General features: G+C 45.0%; 3 protein-coding genes across 3 annotated transcripts in view; all 3 read right to left on the bottom strand.

The window, feature by feature from the left end:
• Window positions 1–59: 59 nt before the first annotated feature.
• mfsd4b (major facilitator superfamily domain containing 4B) lies at window positions 60–4,701 on the bottom strand. Its single transcript, XM_070849118.1, has 4 exons — window positions 4,218–4,701; window positions 3,254–3,422; window positions 2,955–3,071; window positions 60–2,079 (listed from the first exon to the last, which is right to left on the bottom strand). Exons 1-4 carry the CDS (start codon window positions 4,497–4,499, stop codon window positions 773–775), a joined length of 1,875 nt encoding a protein of 624 aa, XP_070705219.1. The 5' UTR covers window positions 4,500–4,701; the 3' UTR covers window positions 60–772.
• The window catches only part of rpf2 (ribosome production factor 2 homolog), a 52,638-nt gene continuing 30,968 nt past the window's right edge, over window positions 1,457–23,126 (bottom strand). The window contains exon 11 of the mRNA XM_070849121.1: window positions 1,457–1,467. The gene's annotated coding sequence lies outside the window, so the exon portion shown is untranslated. The remainder of the gene's footprint in view (window positions 1,468–23,126) is intronic.
• The window catches only part of slc16a10 (solute carrier family 16 member 10), a 33,652-nt gene continuing 20,655 nt past the window's right edge, over window positions 10,130–23,126 (bottom strand). Inside the window, exons 3-7 of the mRNA XM_070849119.1 lie at window positions 20,844–21,273; window positions 15,346–15,489; window positions 14,917–15,145; window positions 11,966–13,839; window positions 10,130–11,800 (exon numbers count right to left, since the gene is read on the bottom strand). Of these exons, the coding sequence (XP_070705220.1) occupies window positions 13,610–13,839; window positions 14,917–15,145; window positions 15,346–15,489; window positions 20,844–21,273 (1,033 nt within the window). The 3' untranslated portion in view covers window positions 10,130–11,800; window positions 11,966–13,609. The remainder of the gene's footprint in view (window positions 11,801–11,965; window positions 13,840–14,916; window positions 15,146–15,345; window positions 15,490–20,843; window positions 21,274–23,126) is intronic.

Below are 23,126 nucleotides of genomic sequence, written 5' to 3' on the forward strand. Positions count from 1 at the left end.
AGTCGTACACAGGACGTGTGTATTTGTATAAATGTAAAAAATAATAATGATGAAGGAGGTGTTTTTTGTTTGTTTTTAATGGACATTGCTGTGGGTGGAGGTTTGAGATTGATATAATAAAAAGTCAATGTATTAAAATGGCTTCTGTCAGTGACTCAAACTTCAGATGAATCACAGTGACGACGTGATTTAAAGAACCACAATCCACATGACACGTCACAGCACATGGCAAACAAAAAGGAAATAAATATGTCAACAGAACTTCATTCAGGTCTAACAACTATCAGCACTCACATTTCCTGCTGTACATGAAGTCACTGCAATAGTGCAAAAAGAAATTGCATTTTTAAAACATCAGATTTTGGCAGCAGGGTGGCGTGATGAAGGGGAGGGTCACCGTCCCTGGTTCAACTCGCCTGCTCTGCTAATGTGCCCTCAAGCAAGGCACTGAATTCTTCCAGCGCTGGGACATCTGCCCTCGAGCCTTCCCTGACCTTTGAGCTCACTGTGGGGGGGGAGCAGGCCGGCACAGACTCCTTTACAGAGAATCAATGATGTACTATTTCATTTAGAACAATCTTAAGTGTCTCATCCTTTATCTTTTAAGGACCCAAACGTAGAGTGGACCTGCAGTACGGCCGGCTCATGAGCTGCACAGGTGTCGGTCAGTAGTCAGTGTTGCATTCACAGAAAGGTTGGGCTGTTGAGCTTCTGGACAACAAACGAGTACAGACGTCTAGAGGCAAGGCTGTCGGATCAACAACAGGAGCTTTCAGTCTTTTTTTTCTCTGTCCAGAGACAGCAGCAGTTTGCGTCTGGGGGAGTCTCCCACCAGGGAGATGGTGTCAGAGAAAGAGGCTCCGCCCGCAGGCTCTGTCACCTGGCTGCTGGGTGCAGCAGAGCTCCCTGCTAGGCCGGGGATGTCGGGAGCAGAGGTCGTCTTGCTGGGTGAGCTGATGAGACTCGCTGTGTCGTCCATTTCAATGACCTCAAAGTCTGCGTCGTTCCACTGATCAGCCTCGTTGTCCTGCTCCTCCTCCTCCTCTTCATCGTTGGCTCCCGAGTCCAGCAGCGCCTGGCGGTATTCGCTGTCGTCTGCGTCGGGCCGACTTCTGACACGGGGTTTCCTGCTCTGGCTGCTAGGAGCCGAGGCCAGCTTATACATGACCGGGAAGAGGATGGAGGTGAAGGTGGCGGTGATGAGCGACAGGTACATGAGCAGTGGTTGGTCGTGGAACTTCCCTAGCAGGAAGCCCAGGAGAGCAGGCAGCACCATCTCACCCAGAGCTGCCCCCACCACGAAGACTGCCGCCGTGTGGCTCGTCACTGTGGTGTACTGCTCCATCCAGGAGATGCCGCTGGGAAAGGTGGTGGCCATGGACGCCCCATACAGTCCGGTGCAGAACCACAGGGCCACCTTCTCCCTGCTGAAGAGGCAGAGGAGCAGAGAGGACACGGTGGAGCCCACTAAGCTGAGCAGAATCATGGTGCCCGGGTAAATGCAGGCCGCAAAGAAGATGGCCAACCCCCTGCAGGCGGCAAACGTCCCCCAGAACAGCGAGTTGAGCCCAGCTGCTTGGGACTGATGCATGTGAGCGTAGTCCTTGGCGAAGGTGAAGATAAAGGAGCCGTATGCTACCTCTGCTCCTACGTAGCCAAAAAAGAAGAAGAACAGCAGGACAACAAGAGCCATGTGGTGTTTGGCCACGAGGGGCTTTCCTGACGCCGAGCGGGCTTTGTCACGTGACACACTGCTGCGAGCATAAAGGACAAAGAAGAGAAAGGAAATGAGAAAGACGAAAGAACCGATCACAATGTAGGCCCACATGGATTTGAGGGTGCTGCTCCTGCTGTGGACATAGCTAATGAATGTGTCAGGGGCTTTGTGGATTTGCTCTGGGGTGACGGGAGGGGTGGAGTTGGTTGGTATGATTCCCGTGCTGCTGTTCCCGTCGGGCCCAAACAGCAGCTTGGCTATGATTGGAGACACGAAGGCTCCAGCAGCGAAGCTGAAGTGCAGAGCCTGCATGTGAGGGCCCGCCTGCTCGCCCCATGTGCTCAGTATGAGGACGTTACCACCTGTCGGAGAGGGCAGAGAAACACTGAGTAGGGTAAACTACCATTAACATTTAATGTAGTCATGCTAGTGACGGTCCCCTCGTTCTGAAAAGTTAGTTTCTCATGGACACAAAACTGCTACAGAAAAACTAGCTGGTGTAAGCAGAGCTGTTCTAAAGCCCCCTGTAAACCATCTGCTCTGCAGCAAACAGCCCACGGACACAGAGACCAGCAGTACACCGACTGTACAAGCTGAGAATGTGACAATGTTGTGCTTCTTTAAGACGGTCTGGAGGAAGTCCTCTTAGTTCTTAAGAATGCCAAGAAGATAATCATCAGGCTCTCCAGCAGCTGCTAGACAACTGACCGACCAAAGCTGCTGTGCACAAGCCAGGAACACCTGTGCCCCCCAGGTCTGAGTCAACCGACATGTCCCTCCCACCACCAGCCAGACGAAGAAACGTAATAATCATTTCAGACATTATGACCAGTCATGGAAGAATCAGGTCTTCTGGTACGCCATGACAGCGAGGCCACATGCAGAACACCAGAAACCTGAAACTAGCTCACCTACATGGAATGTTTGGAACTATCATTTACACACGTGGACATGATCTGCTAAAAGGTCTGTTATGAGAATGTCTATTAAAAACCCTAAAGAAGCAAGAAGTCCCTCCCTGACAGGTGTGACAAAGCCAATGACAAAGTTCTAAGTTCATCAGTTGAACAAGTGGGAAACACTCTTACTATATTATTATATTTAAGTAAACTGAGGTAATGGATTATTCATGGCTTTGGTTACCCACAAGGCTGTGCAAATAAGTCTTCATTAAAGAGGCTAAAGCTGAAACTTAAGTGGGCCGTGTACTGTTCCCGTGTATTAGGTGCTGTCTTACCTGTATCCAGAACCCCCATAGACATCCCAATGCTGGACATGAGCCCTGTGAGGAGCAGGGCCTGCTTACAGAAAGGGATGGCACACATTCCAAACGCTGTGACCAGCATAGAAAACCCTGGAAGGACACAAAGACGCAGAGAGTCAGAGTCAGAGCACCGCCTTGTCTTCGGTTACACTGCCTGGGAGTCTGAGGACGTCTTGAGAACAAAACAGAGGCAGTATAGTTTGGAATTGAGACAGTCCGTCACAAGCAGCATGTCCAGCGCCTCCAGCGGCCACATGAGGGGGGAGGGTTACCTAGCAGGAGGTGGGGGTTCATGCAGTCGAAGAGGATGCCTCCTAAGAGGGAGCCGCCGATGTAGCCCGCAGAGCGGCCGACAAAGATGTAGGAAATGTTGCTGATGTTTTTCTTCACATTCACAGCCAGGTCCTCGAATGTGGGGCCGAGGACAGAGATGCTCATCCCCTAGAAAAACAAGAGGCCAGCATGAGATGTAGAAGAGAGAGACGAACATCTCTTCTCTTCTCTTCCATGGATCTCTCCTCCTATTGTTACTGAATGTGCACAAAATTAAAGTGTGCCTGTTAACGGTTTATACTGCTGGAAATATCTGACGACTTACGTAGGAGAAAAGGGACAGTGGCGGTTTTCTAGCTCAGTTTTAATGTGTTTTGGGGGAAACTGTTTCTTCTGCAACCATCTGACTTTGTCTTAAACAGCCCACAGTCAAAGGCCAGTTCTTTATTTCCACGGTTTGAGTCTGTGAACATGAAGCCAGGAGGAAACACCCAGGTGTCAGCTGGAGGTGAACATGACTGAAGAGCAAGTTTTACCACTATGGAAATACAGCGAGCAGGATGTGTGTGTGTGTGTGTGTGTGTGTGTGTGTGTGTGTGTGTGTGTGTGTGTGTGTGTGTGTGTGTGTGTGGACTGATCAGGCTTCATGGCTCCTCTTCTGTTGTACCTTGTAACTTCTTATCTACATAATGCACGTGACTCCATCTCTTTCCTGCTGTGTAACACCAGAAGGTGTAGGTCATGTTTAGATTAGATTAGATTAGATTAGACTTTATTGTCATTACACCTGCACAGTACAAGGCAATGAAATGCAGTTTGGCATCTAACCAGAAGTGCAATTTGCAAATTTCATGGTGAATGACTCCATGATCAGACACCCTGACCTCACCTGCTAGCTCTCAGCCTGTCCTGAGGATGTGTGCATCAGGAGCAGGCCCGTGTCTGTCCCCCCCCCTAACTCACCAAGCCCAGGAAAGACGCACAGAGCGCGAGGGTGACCATCCAGCGGCCGCACGCTCCTTGACCGCCCCCCCCTCCGCCGACCACCTCCACCCGGTCGTCGCATCCCGGTTTCGCCGCCCTCTTGACCGCCTTCAGCGCGCTCTTCAGTCCTCTCCCGGCGTCCTTCCTCTTGTCAAACAGGGTGTCCTCCTCCTGGTCGTCGTTGTCGTCGTCGTCCTCCATGCTGGCGAAACGAACGTGCTTCTTTTTCACGACGGTTTCTCGCGCGGCGGACGAACACATAGCTGTCAATTCAAACTACGACTGCTGATGTCGCGCTGACAGGGGGCCGTTAACGGCCCCGGAAACAACGACAGTCAGCTGACGGTGGTCTGTCGTTTCTGCACTTCCTGTTTGAGGAATTTCTGAGGGATGAATCGTTCACATGAAGCCGTTCAGCACCGAAACAGCCGCCCGGTCCGCAGCACAACAGCGGGGTTCCTCCATATGTCACCAGTATGTATGGCTGCTGGACATTTGCAAAGATCGTCTATTATAGCTGAGCCTCACTCGGTGTACAAAGCGGCAGCATGGGATAATATCCCGCTCAACTCGTTAGCTGAACCATATACGTATTCGTTTATATTTTCTAATCAGTATTCAGCAAACTGCAGCAGGAAATACTTGCTCCAAAGCCTCTCCATTAACGTCATTGGCGAAACATATGCTGCAATCACAGCTAATACGACTGTTGACGTTTTTGGTACCTTGAACTCGGGGCGGAGTAAGACCTCTTCCTGTGTTTCCTCTCTTCTCAGAGTGGTACAGGAAGTGGTGGCCCGCAGGGCGGCACTGGGGGGAGATGGCGGCCCCTGGTGGCAGGAGAACAACACAGCGCTCGTCTTTCATTCAAACGTCCCATTCGAAGGTTTGTCTTTGGGCTGAACGTGAAGGAGGTCGGGATGTGAAACAAATGCTGACTGATGATTTCACCACCACAGTAAAAATAGTCCCACATTTGTAGTTCTGCTTCAGTGCTGTGTGGAGAATGAGCCGTCAGTGCTACATCACAGGAGATTAATGTCATACCACCGGCTTATTGTCAGGGATGTATTAGTGCATATGTTGAAGTGGAGCAAAGTATTTATACAATCACCTTGTATCCTCTATGTATAAACATGAAAAATAATAATCTGAAACATAGTAGTATATACACTATATGGACAAAAGTATTCAGACGTCTGCCTTTACACGCACATGACCTTTAATGACATCCCACTCTTAATCTGTAGGGTTTAATATGGAGTTGGCCCTCCCTTTGCAGCCATAACAGCCTCAGTTCTTCTGGGAAGGCTTTCCACAAGGTTTAGGAGTGTGTTTCTGGGACGTTTTGACCATTCCTCCAGAAGACTGACACACTGATGGTGGACGAGAAGGCCTGGCTCTCAGTCTCCGCTCTAATTCATCCCAAAGGTGTTCTATCGGGTTGAGGTCAGGACTCTGTGCAGGCCAGTCAAGTTCCTCCACACCAAACTAGCTCATCCATGTCTTTATGGACCTTGCTTTGTTGGAACAGGAAGGGGTCATCCCCAAACTGTTCCCACAAAGTTGGGAGCATGAAATTGTCCAGAATGTCTTGGTATGCTGAAGCATTCAGAGTTCCTTTCACTGGAACTAAAAAAACTGTACAACAACAACCCCACACCATAATCCCCCCTCCACCAAACTTTACACTTGGCACAATGCAGTCAGGCAGGTACCGTTCTCGACTCGTGGGTTTGCCGTGATTCATCACTCCAGAGAACACGTCTCCACTGCTCTAGAGTCCAGGGGCGGCTGCTTTACACCACTGCAATCGACGCTTTGCATTGCACTTGGTGATGTGAGGCTTGGATGCAGCTGCTCGGCCATAGAAACCCATTCCATGAAGCTCTCTACGCACTGTTCTTGAGCTAATCTGAAGGCCACATGAAGTTTGGAGGTCCAGGAGCTGGAGATTTCTGCGCACTGTGCGCCTCAGCATCCCCGACCTCGAGTGGCTGTTGTTCCTAAACGCTTCCACTTTCTAATAATATCACTTACAGTTGACCGTGGAATATCCAGCAGGGATGAAATTTCACAAACCGTCTCATTGCAGAGGTGACATCTTATCACAGTACCACGCTTGAAGTCACTGTGCTCTTCAGAACCCATTTTGCATCACAAATGTTTGCAAATGGAGACTGCATGGCCAGGTGCTTGGCTTTATCCACCTGTGGCAAGGGGTCTGATTGAAACACCTGAATTCAATAATTAACAGGTGTGGCCAAACACTTTTGTCCATGTAGTGTATATACATAGACAGATACAAATACATTTGGCTTTTAAATGAAGCTTTATGGTGATGAAGTCACATACAGTTCGTACCATACTGGTCTGAAAGCAAAGGCATCATCTGGAAAATGGTATTGAAATAATTTTGATAGTATGCAATTTGAATATCATTTTGTTTGTTAGCAGGTGTTATCAGCAGCAAGAATCTTTAACAACAACTACAAAGATAGATTGTGTGAATAAATCGTAAATCAAACGCTGATAATGCTTTCATTTTGAAACTAGATTGTTCTTACATACGGTACTCTATCTAATCAGAACATATTATGAATACACAGTGGCACAACATATGAGTGAATAGTGTCTTAAATATACATTGATAGTGACAGTGGCGTCTCCACACAAAGCCTCTGGGTTTCATCTGTTTTTCTGTTCATCAGACACATCAGATAAGTGTTTGGATCAACAAGAAAGAGGTGCCCGATCCTTCAGAGAGGCAGTTAAGCTCTCAGTGGGTCGGTGGAGGGTTCTGTCATGTTGCTGAAGCAGGGGAAACAGGGGAAAGGTGACTTCCTTTAGATGTTTCACCGGTTGTCTGTCTAACCCTGGAATGTAATCTCTCAGATCTCTGCCTCTGCTGAAGACAGTCGTTATAAAACACAAAGTCACCAGACAGGTAGGACTTGTTGGAGTAACTACACTCTCAGGTCTTGCAGCTCGTTGGCATCCACTTGGAAAAGGGAAGTAATAAGTAAGTTACTTATAAATAAGTTTACTCACAGAGACCAGACCAAGGCAGCAGACTGTTGAACATGGGAAAGTATTTAAGTCAAAAACACAAACCGATCAGGCACCTGTGACCATCCAAACCAAACCATGGAATCATAGTACTGTTTCAGCCAGAACCTCTAGAATAGCAAAATATGGAAATGCAGATAGAGCAGGACAGGATGAGAGGATAATGAAGATAGAGATAAGAGATAATAAAGCTTAACAGATGGGACAGAGGGGACAGAAGAGACTGTGAATGTAGACAGAGGGGACAGAAGAGACTGTGAATGTAGACAGAGGGGACAGAAGAGACTGTGAATGTAGACAGAGAGGACAGAAGAGACTGTGAATGTAGACAGAGAGGACAGAAGAGACTGTGAATGTAGACAGAGAGGACAGAAGAGACTGTGAATGTAGACAGAGGGGACAGAAGAGACTGTGAATGTAGACAGAGGGGACAGAAGAGACTGTGAATGTAGACAGAGGGGACAGAAGAGACTGTGAATGTAGACAGAGGGGCCAAGACAGACATGACAGATATGTAAGAGAGGAGCTGGAGAGCAGCATGCCTACTAGTTTACATTAGATTGTTTGCTAGACTGTTTGCTTTGAATGTATGAATATCCCCAAATTCCCTTCTTAATATTGACTGAAGTGGCGACAGAGCAGCAGAGGCCAGCAGACCTGTTGCCTCTGAACGGTGCTCTGGACCACACACACAATAAAGCAACATTTGAAAGAAACCAGGAGAACTTCAAACAACACAGCCGCCCTAATCCAGCCTACAGTGAGTCTGAAATGACAGAAAGGAGACCGTGCCACAGGGAAAATATACTAAAACATAATGGAACAGCTATTTAAACGAGCTGAACTTTAGTTCAATTTAATTTTTTTTCACTTCATTAAAATGTATTGGGTGCAAAGGTCAGTCATTTCTTGGGTTGGATGGATTTCTGCTGTCCCTTAAAGGCGGCAACATCAATTGTGTGTGTGTGTTGTAGGGTGGCTGCCTTTGTGTGTTTTGAGGTGTCCATTTATAGTATTATTAGTATAGTATTACACAAACCTGTGTAGTTTATGAGTGGAACTGTGTATTTTTACTGTGAACTTTGCCACAACATGCATTCACTTGTTGCCCTGTGTTGTAAAACAACATAAACGCTCCTTGATACCGTCTTCTTATCTCTGTGCTGAATGTTCTCTTGCTCGTAAAGGTGGGGGCAGCATCGCTCTGCATTAAAAAATGTTTAACCTGGTGTCTGGCTGTGCATCACATTTACAGCAGGTCATAACAGCAAAGGGTGCTCTGCTAAGTACTAAAGGTGCTTCAAGAAGGGGCTGAATCATTTGGAGACTGCAGGAGTCAGTAAAAGTGTGTTGAATCTGGAGAATCCACCTGTAATATTAGCTGTGTTGAGCTGTTTCAGTTGTTCTTGTCTGAGTTGTTCATCGAACTCAGCTGACAGTTTGTACATTTTGACAATAAAGCTAATTTGCAGTGGAGGCGGTGCAACAGTAGTTACTACTTACCTTTCAGATGAAGATTTACTGGAAATGATCCAAAATATTCAGAGTTACAAAGACAGAAACAAACCCTTTGAAAGGAGCATCTTTAGAGGATCAAACCTGTTCTTGTTGTGCTTTAGAATACGTTGGGCTAATAAGTAAATGATGTGAATACCTCTTCCACTGATATTTGGTAGACTGTTAGACTGTCATTTACTAAGTCAGCCTCCCTCTGCCCTGCAGCTGTCTGTGGCTGTGGAGCACTGACAGTGACCTGCCCACAGCAGCAGCTGTGTAAAGTCATAGTTCACAGGAGCACCACCTCTTTCCCCCAAATCTGTCCTGCCTGTTTGATGGTGAACGGCTTGAACAAGAACAATGAATTATAATTTGTTAACTACACATTTCACGCCTGCATACAATAAGGGAACGTGACCGTTTGGAGTGAATCTGAAATGAGTGAACTGATCTCTGTCTGCTTGGTGCTGATGAACAGGCTCGGTGGAGGGACTGAGCACTTTCTCCGCCTCATGCCGCTCCTCCTCTACGGGAGTATCACCTCCTGACACACTCCTGGCTGGGGGGTTACTTGTGAGGAGCGCTCCTTTCATAACATTACGTACAGCTACTTCTCTGCTCTGATGGCAAAAAATGAAACAGCATCACCTTTTTGAGCACAGTTAATACGGTGATGCTATGTAGTTAGCCTGGAAATAAATGCTTAAAAACACAGAATGAATGAATGATTTAGTGAGATACTGTAATATTAGTCAGAGCGTCTGGAGTACCATGAAATGCATTTGGACTTAAACCGTTTTCTGGCGGTTCATTTCCTGAGTTCTATTTTCTTTTTATTTTGCAAAAATGCATTTTAAGCCACACTTATTTATTTATTTGAGCTTTTAGCATTCACAGGCATTTTCTGCTAGAAATCCATTTTCAAGTTAAATATATTATTTTAGTGGCAGCCTTTCAGAGGCCCCCTCCTAGGGGGGCATATAGATATCCACATATAGGGCATTCATTACCCCCTGGACCGCAAGAATATTTGTTCCCTGAGTTAAACCCCCCTTCAAGACTTTTTACAAATCCTACTTCCTTTAGAATTATGGGCAACCATGACTCTAGTACAACCTGATGAAGTGAGTGACACGCAGCAGGGGGAGGACAGTCGGGGAGCAAACGTCTCTTAACCGCTCCGAATACAGGCCAAGAGACCTAAAGACAGTTCACTCACAGGTCAATGATCTTTAGTGCTTGTGTATCAGTGGATGTTTAGGCCGGAGCCCAGCGATGACGGACTGACCCACACACGGAGAGACACAGTAACAGAAAGCCACAGAAACTTTAAACAGATTTTTTACTCTCTTGAAAATGTCGAAATCTGATTGTTTACATATTATTAGATTGCATATTCTGTAGTTCACCACACGTCCTGCCGCAGACAGGGAAAGTAATATTGTAGTAGAAAACATTTTGGGTAACTCATGAGAGATATGACTAAAACAAAACTTAAGCAATAAGCAGGAATTAAGACAAACTTTATGCCACGATAAGATGAAATGATGCATTTCTTTCAGCAAAGCTTTACAGAAGTAAACCTTTGTCTGTACTTGCAGCAAAAACAAAATGCATACATACATGGAGATATTCTGAATAAAGCCAGCGGCTGGATTAGATATGAGAGAGCCAAAATAATAACAGCAGAATAACTCAATAAACAGAGGGGCAGATTCGCTCGTTCAAAACTCCAAAGGCTCATATTTGCCACTTAAGACATTATTAAGACAGAAACAGGCAAAGGCAATTTAATAAGGCACTTTGTCTCAACAATCTGGCCTAAAGTCAAAGCTAAATGAAAGTAAAGCATGCAGTTTTTTAACTCGTCAAAATGTCTCTTTGGATGCCACAGATCAGTTCAAGAAGCAAGTATGAGGCGATAACTACATTAAATTAGTAAGTAAAAATAACTATCATGTTTAATAAAGCATGTAAATGCGTGTATGGCAAAGAGGTTTACAATCAAACTTCAGAGGACCAATGAAGCCACTGGTCCTCTGTGGAGGAGGCTCTGATTGGTGACTAGCACTGTAACGGAAAGGTAAGATAAACTAAAGTCTTATAGAAACAGTCATGCATGGCATTAAAAAGATGCTTGAATTGAAAGGCAACAGATGTGATTTAATCATCATCCAAAAAAAAAAAAAAAAGGATATTCAGCAAAGAGAAAAGATGTAAACGCTGTTGAAGTTTCTCACACGTGAGAAGGCATTTCTGGTTGTGAGCAGCAAACGCTAGATCATTTTCTAAGACTTGTCAGTTTATGCGCGATTCTCCGGTCACACTTGCTCAAACGTGAACACTGCTCTGTTGGACCGCCTCTGACGGAGGAACAGGGGAGGCGGGGTAGTCCAGATGGGGGCAGAGCTCTACGCTTACAACATCTGAGGTAGACAGTGTCACAGGTCTGCAGAGGAAACATCCCTGACCCACAGAAACTCAGTGTTGGTTGCAGTTTTCTTATCACTTAAGAAGAGAGGCAGACTAACTCCGACTGCTCAGAGGGCTCACTGGCACTACCTGTAGGCAAACAGGACTGAGACACTTCCAGCCGTTTTCATTCAATACATTTTGGTCTCCAGTAAATGAATCCAGGCTTTAGAAACGCCCGTCAATTATAGCATGACATTCTCCACAAAAACTAAAAAATAAATACAATATGAAAACAAAGAACAAACAGCTACATCTACTAAAGGTTAATGGACTGGACACACAGTTAACTATTAACTCAGCTTCACTCTAATGGTCACGTAGTCAATGATCAGTCAAACGCGTGACTGCTTCAGCGGGTGGAGACTTCGTCAGATGATAAGATACTGTGGGTAAATGTGTGATAGGCGTTAGTAAAGCGGAGAGGAAATGCACATGCTCCGGTATTCTGTAGCTCTTTTGGTCCTTTAAAGAAGTCATCCATCCAAGCAGGTGATCTGTTGACACACCAGCTACCGGATGAACTTCATTTTCTTTTAGATACCAGGAAGCATTTGAGTTTTTCCCACTTGGGGAGGCATGACATTATACATTTATGTCACACAGTTCATGTGTGTAGAAAGCACTGGACCAAATGACAAAGAAAAAAGAACTTAAAAAACTGAAATACTGCTTAATGTCAATACTACAGTCAGCTAATAGACATGTACACAAACATAATGTTCATATTTTCCTTCTGAATCAATATTTAGGTTTGTAACTGGCAGCGGCTCTACTTGTGCTGGCTAAGAGTTTTTATTAGTAAAAGTATAATTTGACATTTTGGGAAAGACGCTTGTGAGACTCTACACTAAAAACAGCTCCTCTCTTTGTACAGATCCTCCAAACGGGATAAAACAAGTTAATCAGTGATCTTAAGAGGTGCTGGTGTTTTGTTACCTTCAACAGAGCCAGAGCAGGAGCTGGCTCCTGTTTCCAGTCTTCTAGTCCCTGCTGGCTGTAGCACATATTCAACTGGTATTGATCTTCTCATCTAACTGTTGGCAAGAAACCAAGGAAGCGTAGTTCCCAAGATGTTGAACTATTAATGTAAAACACTGTCGAGGTTTCTCAGTCGCAGTTTGATGACGAGCAGTCTCTTAGCATGAATCAGTCACAGTACAGTCAGGGTGGATTCACCCTGCATGGGGCCCTGGGGTTAAGTTAGTGGGCCTCTCCTGACTCGCCCATTACTCCCAGTCTCGTGTGTAAAGTGGTTTGGTTAGACACAGTTTTATTTGGGAATGATACACCATTTCAGCATGATATAAACTTAAATACTGAAGGCCTTAAATGCAGATTTGACTTTGAGTGCAGGTGTCTCCTTAAAGGTAGCCATTATTTCAGTGTATACAGTGCTTCAGTGGTGCATACACAACTACTAAACTAATCTTCAGTTGCCACAAGCTAATTGCGACACAGTAAATCTGGAGGCTTTGGGCCCTTGAGAGTGTGGGGCCGTGCCTAGACTTCCTGGACCCAGCCTGGGGATCTGAGCTGCACCTCTTGAGATGTAAAATCTTTGTGGCTGAAACTGCTTCCCTTGAAATGTCCAAACGCCTTTACAGCTCTGGTGATCCCAGAGCGTCATGACTAAAGCTAACAAAGAGAACTTCTGTGAAGTTACGGTCCCTTTAAATTAGTACGAACACTTTGCCCCAATATTCACAATTTGGCATCTTTGAGACAGAAGAGTCCCGTCTGAGGGGGCGCTGAAGACAAGACAGCTGTCTGGTTTGAGGAGAAACACTGAGAGGAGCAGTTTGCTTTGCACTGACGCAAAACAAAGAGTTCCCACACGACTGGTTTCTTTTCCTGTATCATCCAATGCGCTCTTTGTATACTTTGACATTTAAAAACATATGGTGAATGACTGGTCAGAATGATTAAAGTTCTTTCCTTTTAGAATGTCGTTTGAAAGTGTAATTTTGGTAGAGACAATAGCTAAGGACTATGAATCAGCAGCCTTTACGCTGCGTTTAAAGTAAGGACAGCTTGCCCTCTTTCCCCTTTTTTCCATTTCATTTAAAACTTCAAGTCTGCCTCCTTTAAGATTAGTTCAGCCTAACTGCGACAATCTAATGCATAGTTCTTCAGGATCACATTCATGGTAAATTGTACTTCAACCTATGACAACCTATAAGCTGATATGTTTCATTGCTTTGGCATTTTCCGACATCCTCCTACTGAAGGCAGTCATTACAATCTTGGCTAGAAACCCCGATGCTGTATCTCAGTACTCAGCAGTCTCTGTCTGACCCCGGGTTTCTCTTTCAGTCTGTTTAGCAGGGCACTTAGAGGACAGATTCTCCAGTTTTGCACTGTGTGTCTCCCTGAGCCTTCTCGTGCTCTATCATCTTCTGGGTGACGTCCTGCTCCCTGCTCAGGGCCGCCTCCTTCTCCCTTCTCTTGCGCCTGGCCTCCACCCAGGGTATCAGACACAGCACGGCTCCTCCGAAGATCGGCGGGATGCCTGCCAGGTAGAATGCCACGGCGTAGTTACCCAGTCTGTCCCTCAGGAAGCCTGCAACCAGGAACAGGAGCATAAAGAAACAGGGATGCAGTGAGTGTGACACCATGTGGTCTACATAAGTCCACATAAGGCCGTTTCCACAGTGGCCCTGAGCGATCTGCTGCATGGATTTTACCCTGACCAGGTTACTACAGTTACTACAATGATTGAAAACACGTCACCAGTTTCATCCTTAACTGGATGTGGTTTCTCTTGTGCAGGTAAACATTTGGGCAGAGAGTGCAGAATGCATTCTCATACTGCATGACCTAATGACACATGGAGCTGCCGATGGCAAGAGACACTGCAATATGAAAAATGAGGCCAAAAAACTTCCATGGAGGATCAAGCCCAGAGAAATAGTCACACATACCAAGTGTCTTTCTCCAGAAAATGAATGCTTCTCTCAAACAGTTCAAGCACTCTGCACACGACACTCACATGGGCCGATGCACATGTTTTTGACACTGATTGATAGGTTTATGAACTAGCGTAATGTAGCCTGCATTTCAGGGTTGAGAAGGCCACGTCTTTCTCATCTCTAATATGGACACAACTGCTAGCACAGAGTAGGACTTTTTGCTCCTCATCTGCAACTTACAAATTCAGCAGCTGCAAGGTGGCAAAATAAACAGTAGGTGGTGCCAAAGAGCAAGAGATGACTTTTCTTCTTTTTCTCAGGACAGACTGAGTGCTGCCTTTCCTCTGACAGTAAGAGGACGTTGCTATAAATGTTCCATTTTTAAATTTCACCTTCAGTATAACTATAACACCTACCAAATCAAACATCAATAAATGATAGTTTTATGCAGAAAAGAAATGATTTGTTGTTGCAGCATAAAGTTTCACCCACAACACTTCACTACAGGGACAGACACAGACACATTAAAATGGCCGGCCGATGGTTATGATGTATTCATTTTAGCCTCCATGGAGAGGTCAGAGGTCAGGATCAGGTACAGAGCAGCACCCCTGCAGCTGGTAACTAGTGTCTTACTCAAGAGCTCATGCTTTACTTGAATTTGAACGTTGTCTGACGCCAAAAGCAGTCTGATCATTAACGCAGTATTTAGACTATTATTGTATTACCTGCGATGGGGGGCCCCACAGTCATGGGCACGGACATCAGGCCCAGCAGGAAGCCGATGGCCTGGGACACGTTGTCGGCCCCGACCAGCTCAAAGGCGATGGGGGCCATGATGCAGATGAAGCAGCCATCAAACAGCCCCATCAGCAGGCACACGGCGATCAGGCCGCCAAAGATGTTGCACAGAGGGATCATCATAGACATGAGGCCGATGACAAAGAAGGAAGTCACCTAGAGGGACAAGAGAGAGGAGTGTGTGTCCTTCAAAGTCTTACTTGTTCATTTGATGGTTTAAAAATCATTCTGTAATCTTTTCTTAAGTATCAGGGTGCATTTATCTTTCATGTTCATGGTGTAAGCTGCAGGCATCAGAGTTGAAAACCACATCACCTAGAAGTCTGTTGCCCTTCACACTGAGGCCAGACGCTCACCTGCAGGTAGACTTTGTTGACTCCATTAACATAGTCTGCCACCCTGCCGAAGATGAGACGGCCCACTCCAGACGTGATACCGATACACATGAGCAGAACTTCTTTGTTGGCATCTGGTCCAAAGTGCTCCTCCACGTGCTTCATCTGTGGACGATAATGGAAACAGATGAGCACAGCTGTCTCATGGCTCTACTCCAGTGCAACACCCGGGGAAAAAGAATGTTAAAAATGCAGAGGAGGAAATGGAAAATACAACTGCAGTGGTAGAGAATAGTCACAGAGACCACTCAGCACACACAGAGGCACCAGAAGATAAGATAAAAATAATCCTTTATTAATCCCACAGCAGGGAGATTACTGCAGCAATGTCACAGCAGCAAAGGCAAACATGGCGCAATAGCAAGAAGCATCTGCAAAAAAGCAAGATCGAGGTTCATAGTAGCAGAAAACCTCAGTTCAGACTGGATAGGAGACACTTTGAATTCAACTGGAGATGTTAAATATTCTAGTATTGTGATGACCTGTACATGACCTGACATTTTCACAAGATAACTTCTGTTATGTAATGGGTGTGTCAGCTGTCTAGAGTAGTGAATGGAATGTCACTGTGGTAAATGGGTTTGAGGGTAGTGGCAGAGAGAGTTACCAGCAGACCAGGGTATCTCCATAATCCAGTGTAGATGGCACGGTAGATTGCATAATGTTTGTTCTGTTTAAGAAAGGAGAAACGTACTCTCTCCCTGGTGTTCAATATGAACTCTTTACATTACCAAAACAGGTCTGGGGTCACTAAAAGCTGAATGTACACTGGAGGAGGTTTGAGGTAGAGCAGATCACATTATCAGCATAAAAACAGACCTTGAAGTCCTCAACTGGAAGGTAGATAAATAAATGATGTATGGAATAAATAACAGGGTCCTCATATTGATCTTTGTGGGACACCTTCATCAGCCATCAGGACACTTGATTTTAAACCAACAGTCAAAACTGAAACCACAGCATGATTTGAACCAGCTGTCATCACAACCAACAAAACGCCATGTATTTGGAAAAATGTTAGAATTAACAGCATCAAAAGCCAGGACGAGATTCATAAGAGATGTGGCACAATGTTGATGTCCTCATCAGTCGAGTCAATAATTAGGTTAATTAGGACGCCATGCATGCTCAGTGTTCAGCATACTTTTTGAAATCTGATTGTGACTGTGTGTGAAGTGTTGTGGTGGTGTAGACGCCAACTTAGCAAGTGCATGAAATTCACAGCTCCCTCATCAGAGTGGTGTGCCCCCCCCCCTGCTCTGTACTGGATATCAGGCATTTTTCATGCACCCGCTACTCATCAGCACCCTTATCAAACTCGGTCATATTTCAGAATTACTCATTTGTCTTCTGTTTATGTTGTTGGTGAATACTACTATCTAGACGGTAAGAAAAACAGCTTCAGTGTTCTGCTTGTCCAAATTACTTGTTTTATCTGCGTGCCTCCTACTCCCAAGCACCAATCATTGAGGCCCAAAGTTTGAGAGCTAGGGAGAGAAAGAGTGGCCTGCTGTGTGGAGCCCTGCCAGCCACTTGTACCTCCAGGCAGGCTGCAGCAGTCTGTTCAAAGAGTCTGTCTGTCTGCTGTCTCTACCCCCCTCATAACCCCCTCCATCCCCCCCTACAGGTCACACGTCCAGCAGCAATGACCTCTGGATGACTTATCATCTTTGTCACTGCACCACAACACCATGCTCTGTTGTCGGGAGCCTTCTGCTCGGAGGGGATTCACGATTCCAAGAAGCAGTGCAGCAGGCATAACAACTGGAGGCTCAGTGTGTGTGTGTGTGTGTGTGTGTGTGTGTGTGTGTTGGGGGGGGGGGGTGTGCATACATGCATCAGGCGAGTAACTTATGACACACACGCAATTAACCCTCGAGAAGTGATTTTCAGAGAGATGCCAGATGTGACTGGCAATCTCCCAGTAAGAGTTTCACATGTTCTATTTACAACTTCCTCTCAGCTTATCATCATCACCTTCATCATCATTATCATCATCTTCATTCCCAGGCATAAAGCAGTGAGTAATTCACAATTAAGTCACTTAACAATGTTGTCTTTTGATCAGCTTTCTTCAGTACAAAATCATGAAATACAAATCTAATCTAATAGAAAAGGTATCAGATCTCGCTCCAGTAATGGGAGTGGGCTGCTGTGTTAGCGGTACTCTTTTTAGCAGTATACTGGTTGAATCTTACATTCCAAGAACTTTTCTTCACACCAACTCTCCTAAAGCTTTGTGCAGATGTGAAATGTATTGCGTCTGTTTATCTTTCTCTTGAGAAGGAGATGGATGGTTTTTTCATCGGTAGGAATCCAATGTGTAATGTGTTGACGCCACAGTACACCGTGATCAGGTCAAGTGGATCATGTAGCCAAGACACAGGATAAGACATGCACACACTAGCAAAAACCCTCCATAACTATTACCCCTTGATAAGATTGGTCTGTTCAGCTAAATCTATCAAACAGTCCCTCTACAGTGACGTTTGATAACAGAACAGCCATGAGGAGGAAATCAATAAAACATGGTCCCTCTGTCATTGTGATCAGTTGGGTAATCACTACAGTATGTCTCCAGACACCAGAGGACATTCCCTATTGAACTCTCTGACTCATTCACACACTGCATCAGTTATTCCGGTTATGTATTCGAGGCTTCCTGCGAGGTTGCAGGATGGTGCCGTGTCGCTGTTTGCACAGATTCGATGGTCCTATAGATTCAGCAGCCGCCGTCTCGCTTCTCTCCGGTTTCAGCGGTTGTCATCAGCCTTTGATCGTGTATTCGGGAACACAAGCTCACTTTCATGTGATGCAACTCAGAGACTGGCAGGTGGCCTTGTGGCATACAACATCATAACCCCACAAGATAAACACACACACTCACACGTGCACAAACACACGAGTTCAACGCAGGCAGCCACCTCTGCACTTCTGTGACGCTCCATCACTTCCTGTAACACCTGGCGTTCATATTTTAGATTTCTGAATCAACAGATAACTGATCTGATAACAGACTCTTGAAAAAGCGGTGAATGAGATCGTTGGTTCCTACTGAAGATGTAAAACATCACGCCACTAATATTCTGTTGCAGTTCTAAAAAACGCACTAACACACATTCCCTCAGGCTTTGGTCGTGTTGACAAGAAAAAAAATACTTTCTATCACAAGACTAGTCCTTTAAACTCCACAGTAGAGCCTCCTCGCAGCAGTGGAACACAGGTGGAATTCTACGTTAAAGTGAAGTATTGTGGCTTATTGTGACAGACACATAAATGGAGCAGCGCTATCATTAACGATATAAGTCACACGTGCTTGTGAGAGTGCCTGCTGTGACCACAACTATAGCTGCTGAAATGAACATGTGCTGCTACGTTCAGTTTAACACAGGAGAAGGAAAACACCAAATTACAAAACATCACCGCATGACTGTTTAAAGGTGCTTTAATGGTGTGTTTTAGGGTGAATTTTCCCTTTCAGAGCCCCACTGTGCACCCACTCTGCTCTCTCTTCTTGGCTGTATAATGGTCATTAAACATCCAGCCCTCTTGCAGCCCACACACCACAGCCCTGCAGGTGCTCCTCATTAAACACACTGAATCAAGCTCATTTTAAAGTAAAGGCAGCTCTCTACAGAAGAGTCCCATCCTGTATGCTGCTCATGTGAATCTGTTGTGATTAAACTCTGCTGATTGTTCATCAGCTTTGAAATAAAACAGCAATATGTTACGTTTGCAAAGTAGCAGAGAGACTACGTTTTACCACTCTACCCTTGACAAAACACCAACCACACCTTTTATCAATCCACTTACAAAGCAAACACAGTCATATGTGACAGCTGACATCTTATCTAAAAGCAGCATTGGACTTTACTCTTACAGTCTTCAGATATGTGCAGCTTGATTTGGAAAGAGGAACAGCACATGGAACTGTGGCAGTGTGGCTCCAAAAGGCTGCACTCAGCAGTTTATGCAAAGAAACACTCACACACCCTGGAGGAAAGAAAGTGTGGACTATGGAGTATGGTCTTGGGGGCCCGATAGGACTCTCTTCCTGAAAGGCTGAACAATGTGCTGTTTGACCCATGTTTTTTCCTTCCTCTTCTTCCCATGCAGCGTCACAACGGCAGAGCTTGGCCTTAAGCACCGGGGGGGGGGGGGGGGCTCTGCGTCTAGGAAAGGATGGGTGCTGGGGTTATACGGCCTATGGTGGTGCTTAAGCTGCAGCCAGGCCCCTGTGGTGTCCCAGTCTGAGTAGCAGACACAGGAGAAGTGTTGGGAAAACAGGCTGGGATCCCTTGGACAGACTGATCTCCCTCCAATAACAGAGTCATGGTGTCCAAATAAACAGTCGCCTCCCCAGAACTTCCAACACATCCAGGCTCTGCTCTCCAGCCCGCCCAAGAAGATGTTTTCTTCAAAATCAGATTTTCCCATCTTGTAGTCGAAATAAAGGAAGATTCAGGGAAAGTGACTCCTGTTTACAGAGATGTGTCTTGACTGAAATGCGAGCTGCAGATTGAGTCTTCCTGTCATATTTGGTTACAATCGTCAAGACCACACAGCCGAAGCATCTCATGTGGATACATTCTGCTGTGACGTACTGTTTGTGGTGAGCAGTCATGTCGATGACACTTTTGGCTGGGGTATGTTCCACTTAGACGTACAGATCAGTGCTATAGAGGTCATCATCTCCTAAATCCTAAAATTATTACCGGTCCCCACAAGTAAGCACGTGCGCGCACACATACACACAGGCAACAACACTAGTCCACTGAACTGACTGTCAGTGACAATAATGTGCCGGGAAATGCTGAAAAGCATCAACAGTGGCAAACTGCCAGTAAAAGGTAAAGAAGAAGAAGACTGCTAGCTACCAAACATATATATATATATATATATATATATATAAACAATGTAGCTTTCAAAATATTTAGTGAGGATCAGCTTTACAATGTTTTATGGGAGAGAAAATGCACTGATTGTGTTTGTTAGGCTTCAGGGATAGAGAGACGGGGGATAACCTTACATGTGATATGTTCCTAAATACTGAACCATCTCACTGTAACACTTTGTACCATCACTGAATGTCTAGAAGATTCTGGCTGGGGTTCAGATTTCCCCTCATCTTCATTTTCACATGAATTCACTTTGCTGGTATGTGTTTTGATATCAGTGTTGTTGAAGCTCCCTGGTTGACCTCTCGCCCTTTTTCCTCCCTCGTGCCAATGAACACATCCAAAACATGGGATTAGAATACTGAGAAATCACACCATGGAATCCATCTGTTGGCATTTATGTGCTGCTATTCGTCAGCAGACTGACCTTTTGCCCAGCGAGTGGGTGATAATACGCAGCAACACAAACAAGACATAAATATGTGGTATGTGCGAAGGTCAGTGAAACCCAGTTTGAGAGAGCAGATGAACTGAAGAAGTATGTAGAAAACACAAACTTACCAGGTGAACATACGGTACAAAGTAGCCATAGAGGGCTGCAGGGATACCAAAGGCCCAAATGCGATATCCCAGAGACTTCCAGATATTGATGTTGAAGATCTGGCTTATGGGTGGGCACCGGCTGCCTGTGAGGGTGTTGGTGGATTTGAGTGGAAGCAGGGGCCTGTAGGTGAAGCCGGCCAGCATCAGCACAAACATAAGGATGCAGAGGACACGCATGGTGTTCTGGAGGCCCACTTTTTCTAGCAGGCTCGACAGCACAAAGGGCAGGGTGATGGTGAAGATACTGCTGCCAGCCGTCACGATGCCGTTCACCAGGCCCAGGCGCTTCTTGAAGTAGTGGCCTAGGATGACCAGGCTGGGCTGGTAGGCGAAAGAGCAGCCACAAGCGAACACAATACCATATGTGAAGTACATGGGGCCCAGGGACCTGTGGGGAGATAAAATATCAGTATTCTGTACAGTATTTGACACCCTGCTGACATAAACGTCTTTCCAGCAAAGAGCCTGATATTTGCAATAGTGCTTCTACACAAGTTCTCATGTGTAAGAAACTTGTGTAAGACAAGACAATGTTTTATATGTGTGTATATATATGTGTGTGTATATATACATATATATGTGTGTGTGTGTGTCTGTGTGTATATATTGTATATATACATATATATATTTATATGTGTGTGTGTATATATATATTTATATATGTGTGTGTGTGTGTATATGACCAGCACATTCGAAGCCTGTATGAATAGTATGTTGTGTATTAATGTTTAAAATGTGGGGTAAAGGTAGAGAGTAACTCTGCATCCATTCCCAAACTACAGTTATGCTTCCTACCTATCCAGATGCCAGCGGCAGACGATAGCTTTTTTCTTGGCATGTTTTTGGTGAATGTTTTGAGTCTAAATGTCTTTGAAACTGTTGACTGCAACATTGTGTGAAACAACCTGGTTTCTAACCTCTTTTAATGATTCCTCTTACAGCTGATTAAAATATTTTTCTAGTAGAGTTTAAGTGCCTGCTATTTACTCTATACATAAACATTAATTTGTTTTCTAACTGAGCACTGCAATGTTCATTTTTATGCTGATGATACCGTCTTTCATGCCATCTGTCCGACCCAAACCTCCTCCAGGTTACTGTCTACTTTTGATGACTTGCAGACCTCTTTCTTTTTTTCACTGTTCTACGAATCCAACCTCACCCAAATGGTTCAAGTTTTACAAACAGATGTTTCAAAAGTATTTGTGAATGTTTTAATCAGTTTATCTGTGTGTGATGAGAGGCTTGCGTCATCTTGATCTTTGATCTTAATGAGACTTCCTGAATTAATAGAGTTTTAAATAAAACTCAGATCTGATCAGTCCATATGCTACTTCAGCTTTTTACTATTATCAAGTAGGATGTTCTTTCAACCTTGGCAAATTGATTAGTCTAGGAATGGAAGCTCAGATAAACACAGGATGATGCCTCCTTGTGGTTCAAAAGTCCTATTTGGGTAAGCATACCTAAGTGTCTGCTTTAGAAAATAACAGAAATCACATGGCTAGGACATTTTGCACCTTGCACTGTCTGCTGCAGAAGCTGTCAGCCTGCCCTGTGTTTGTCAAATGCTGTTTAACAGTCACTTGATAAGCGGTAATTCAGCTGTTTGATTACTTATTTACTGCCCCAAAAGTGATGACAAAGCAAGGGTTGAGCACTTACCGTGTGTGCGTTTGAATTGTTCCTCACGTGCAGTCAATTATGGATTTCCAGCAAATGATTAACACCAGAGTGTGAAGTGCTAAGCCTCTCACCCACAGAGCCTTGATAAAAGCTAGTATGCTTTCTTAGGAGTTATGCTTTTTTTTCTATTTTTAGGGGGGCTCAGCTCAACTCATTCACTGAGTGATGACGTTTTTTCCCAAAACTAGAATTTACTTAAAGACAAGGTAGGTAACTTATTTTAAGAAGCATTTTTTTTTATATTTGTTGAAATTCTCTTAACAGCCCAACAGCAATCAATAAATGAAATAGTTGAAAAGAAATCCACTACTTGTGGCAGTCACAGGCCTGTAATGAGCACATCCAATCATTTCATTCTGCCCAAATGAAATGATTGGCCAGCCGATCTGCCTGTCCACCTATGTGTCTGCCTACCTGAGAGTACTCCGCCCGTGCACTCATTGTACATGACCGGGTCTTTCACAAGGCTAGGCACACGTATCGCTAAAGCTTGGGAGCTTGTCACACAAGAATGGCCAAGAGAGTGAAGCCAAAATTGGCTGAGCACCAGACTGT

Source organism: Pempheris klunzingeri, chromosome 18 (assembly GCF_042242105.1).
Source record: "Pempheris klunzingeri isolate RE-2024b chromosome 18, fPemKlu1.hap1, whole genome shotgun sequence".
Classification (NCBI taxonomy): domain Eukaryota; kingdom Metazoa; phylum Chordata; class Actinopteri; order Acropomatiformes; family Pempheridae; genus Pempheris; species Pempheris klunzingeri.

Excerpts from the sequence above, each read along its gene's own strand:
- mfsd4b (XM_070849118.1), bottom strand. The coding sequence starts at position 4,499 with ATGTGTTCGTCCGCCGCGCGAGAAACCGTCGTGAAAAAGAAGCACGTT. Across the intron at positions 3,072-3,253 it reads GAACCCCCACCTCCTGCTAG|GGTTTTCTATGCTGGTCACA; the intron begins GTAACCCTCCCC and ends GTGTCCTTCCAG. Across the intron at positions 2,080-2,954 it reads TATGGGGGTTCTGGATACAG|GTGGTAACGTCCTCATACTG; the intron begins GTAAGACAGCAC and ends CCTCTCCGACAG.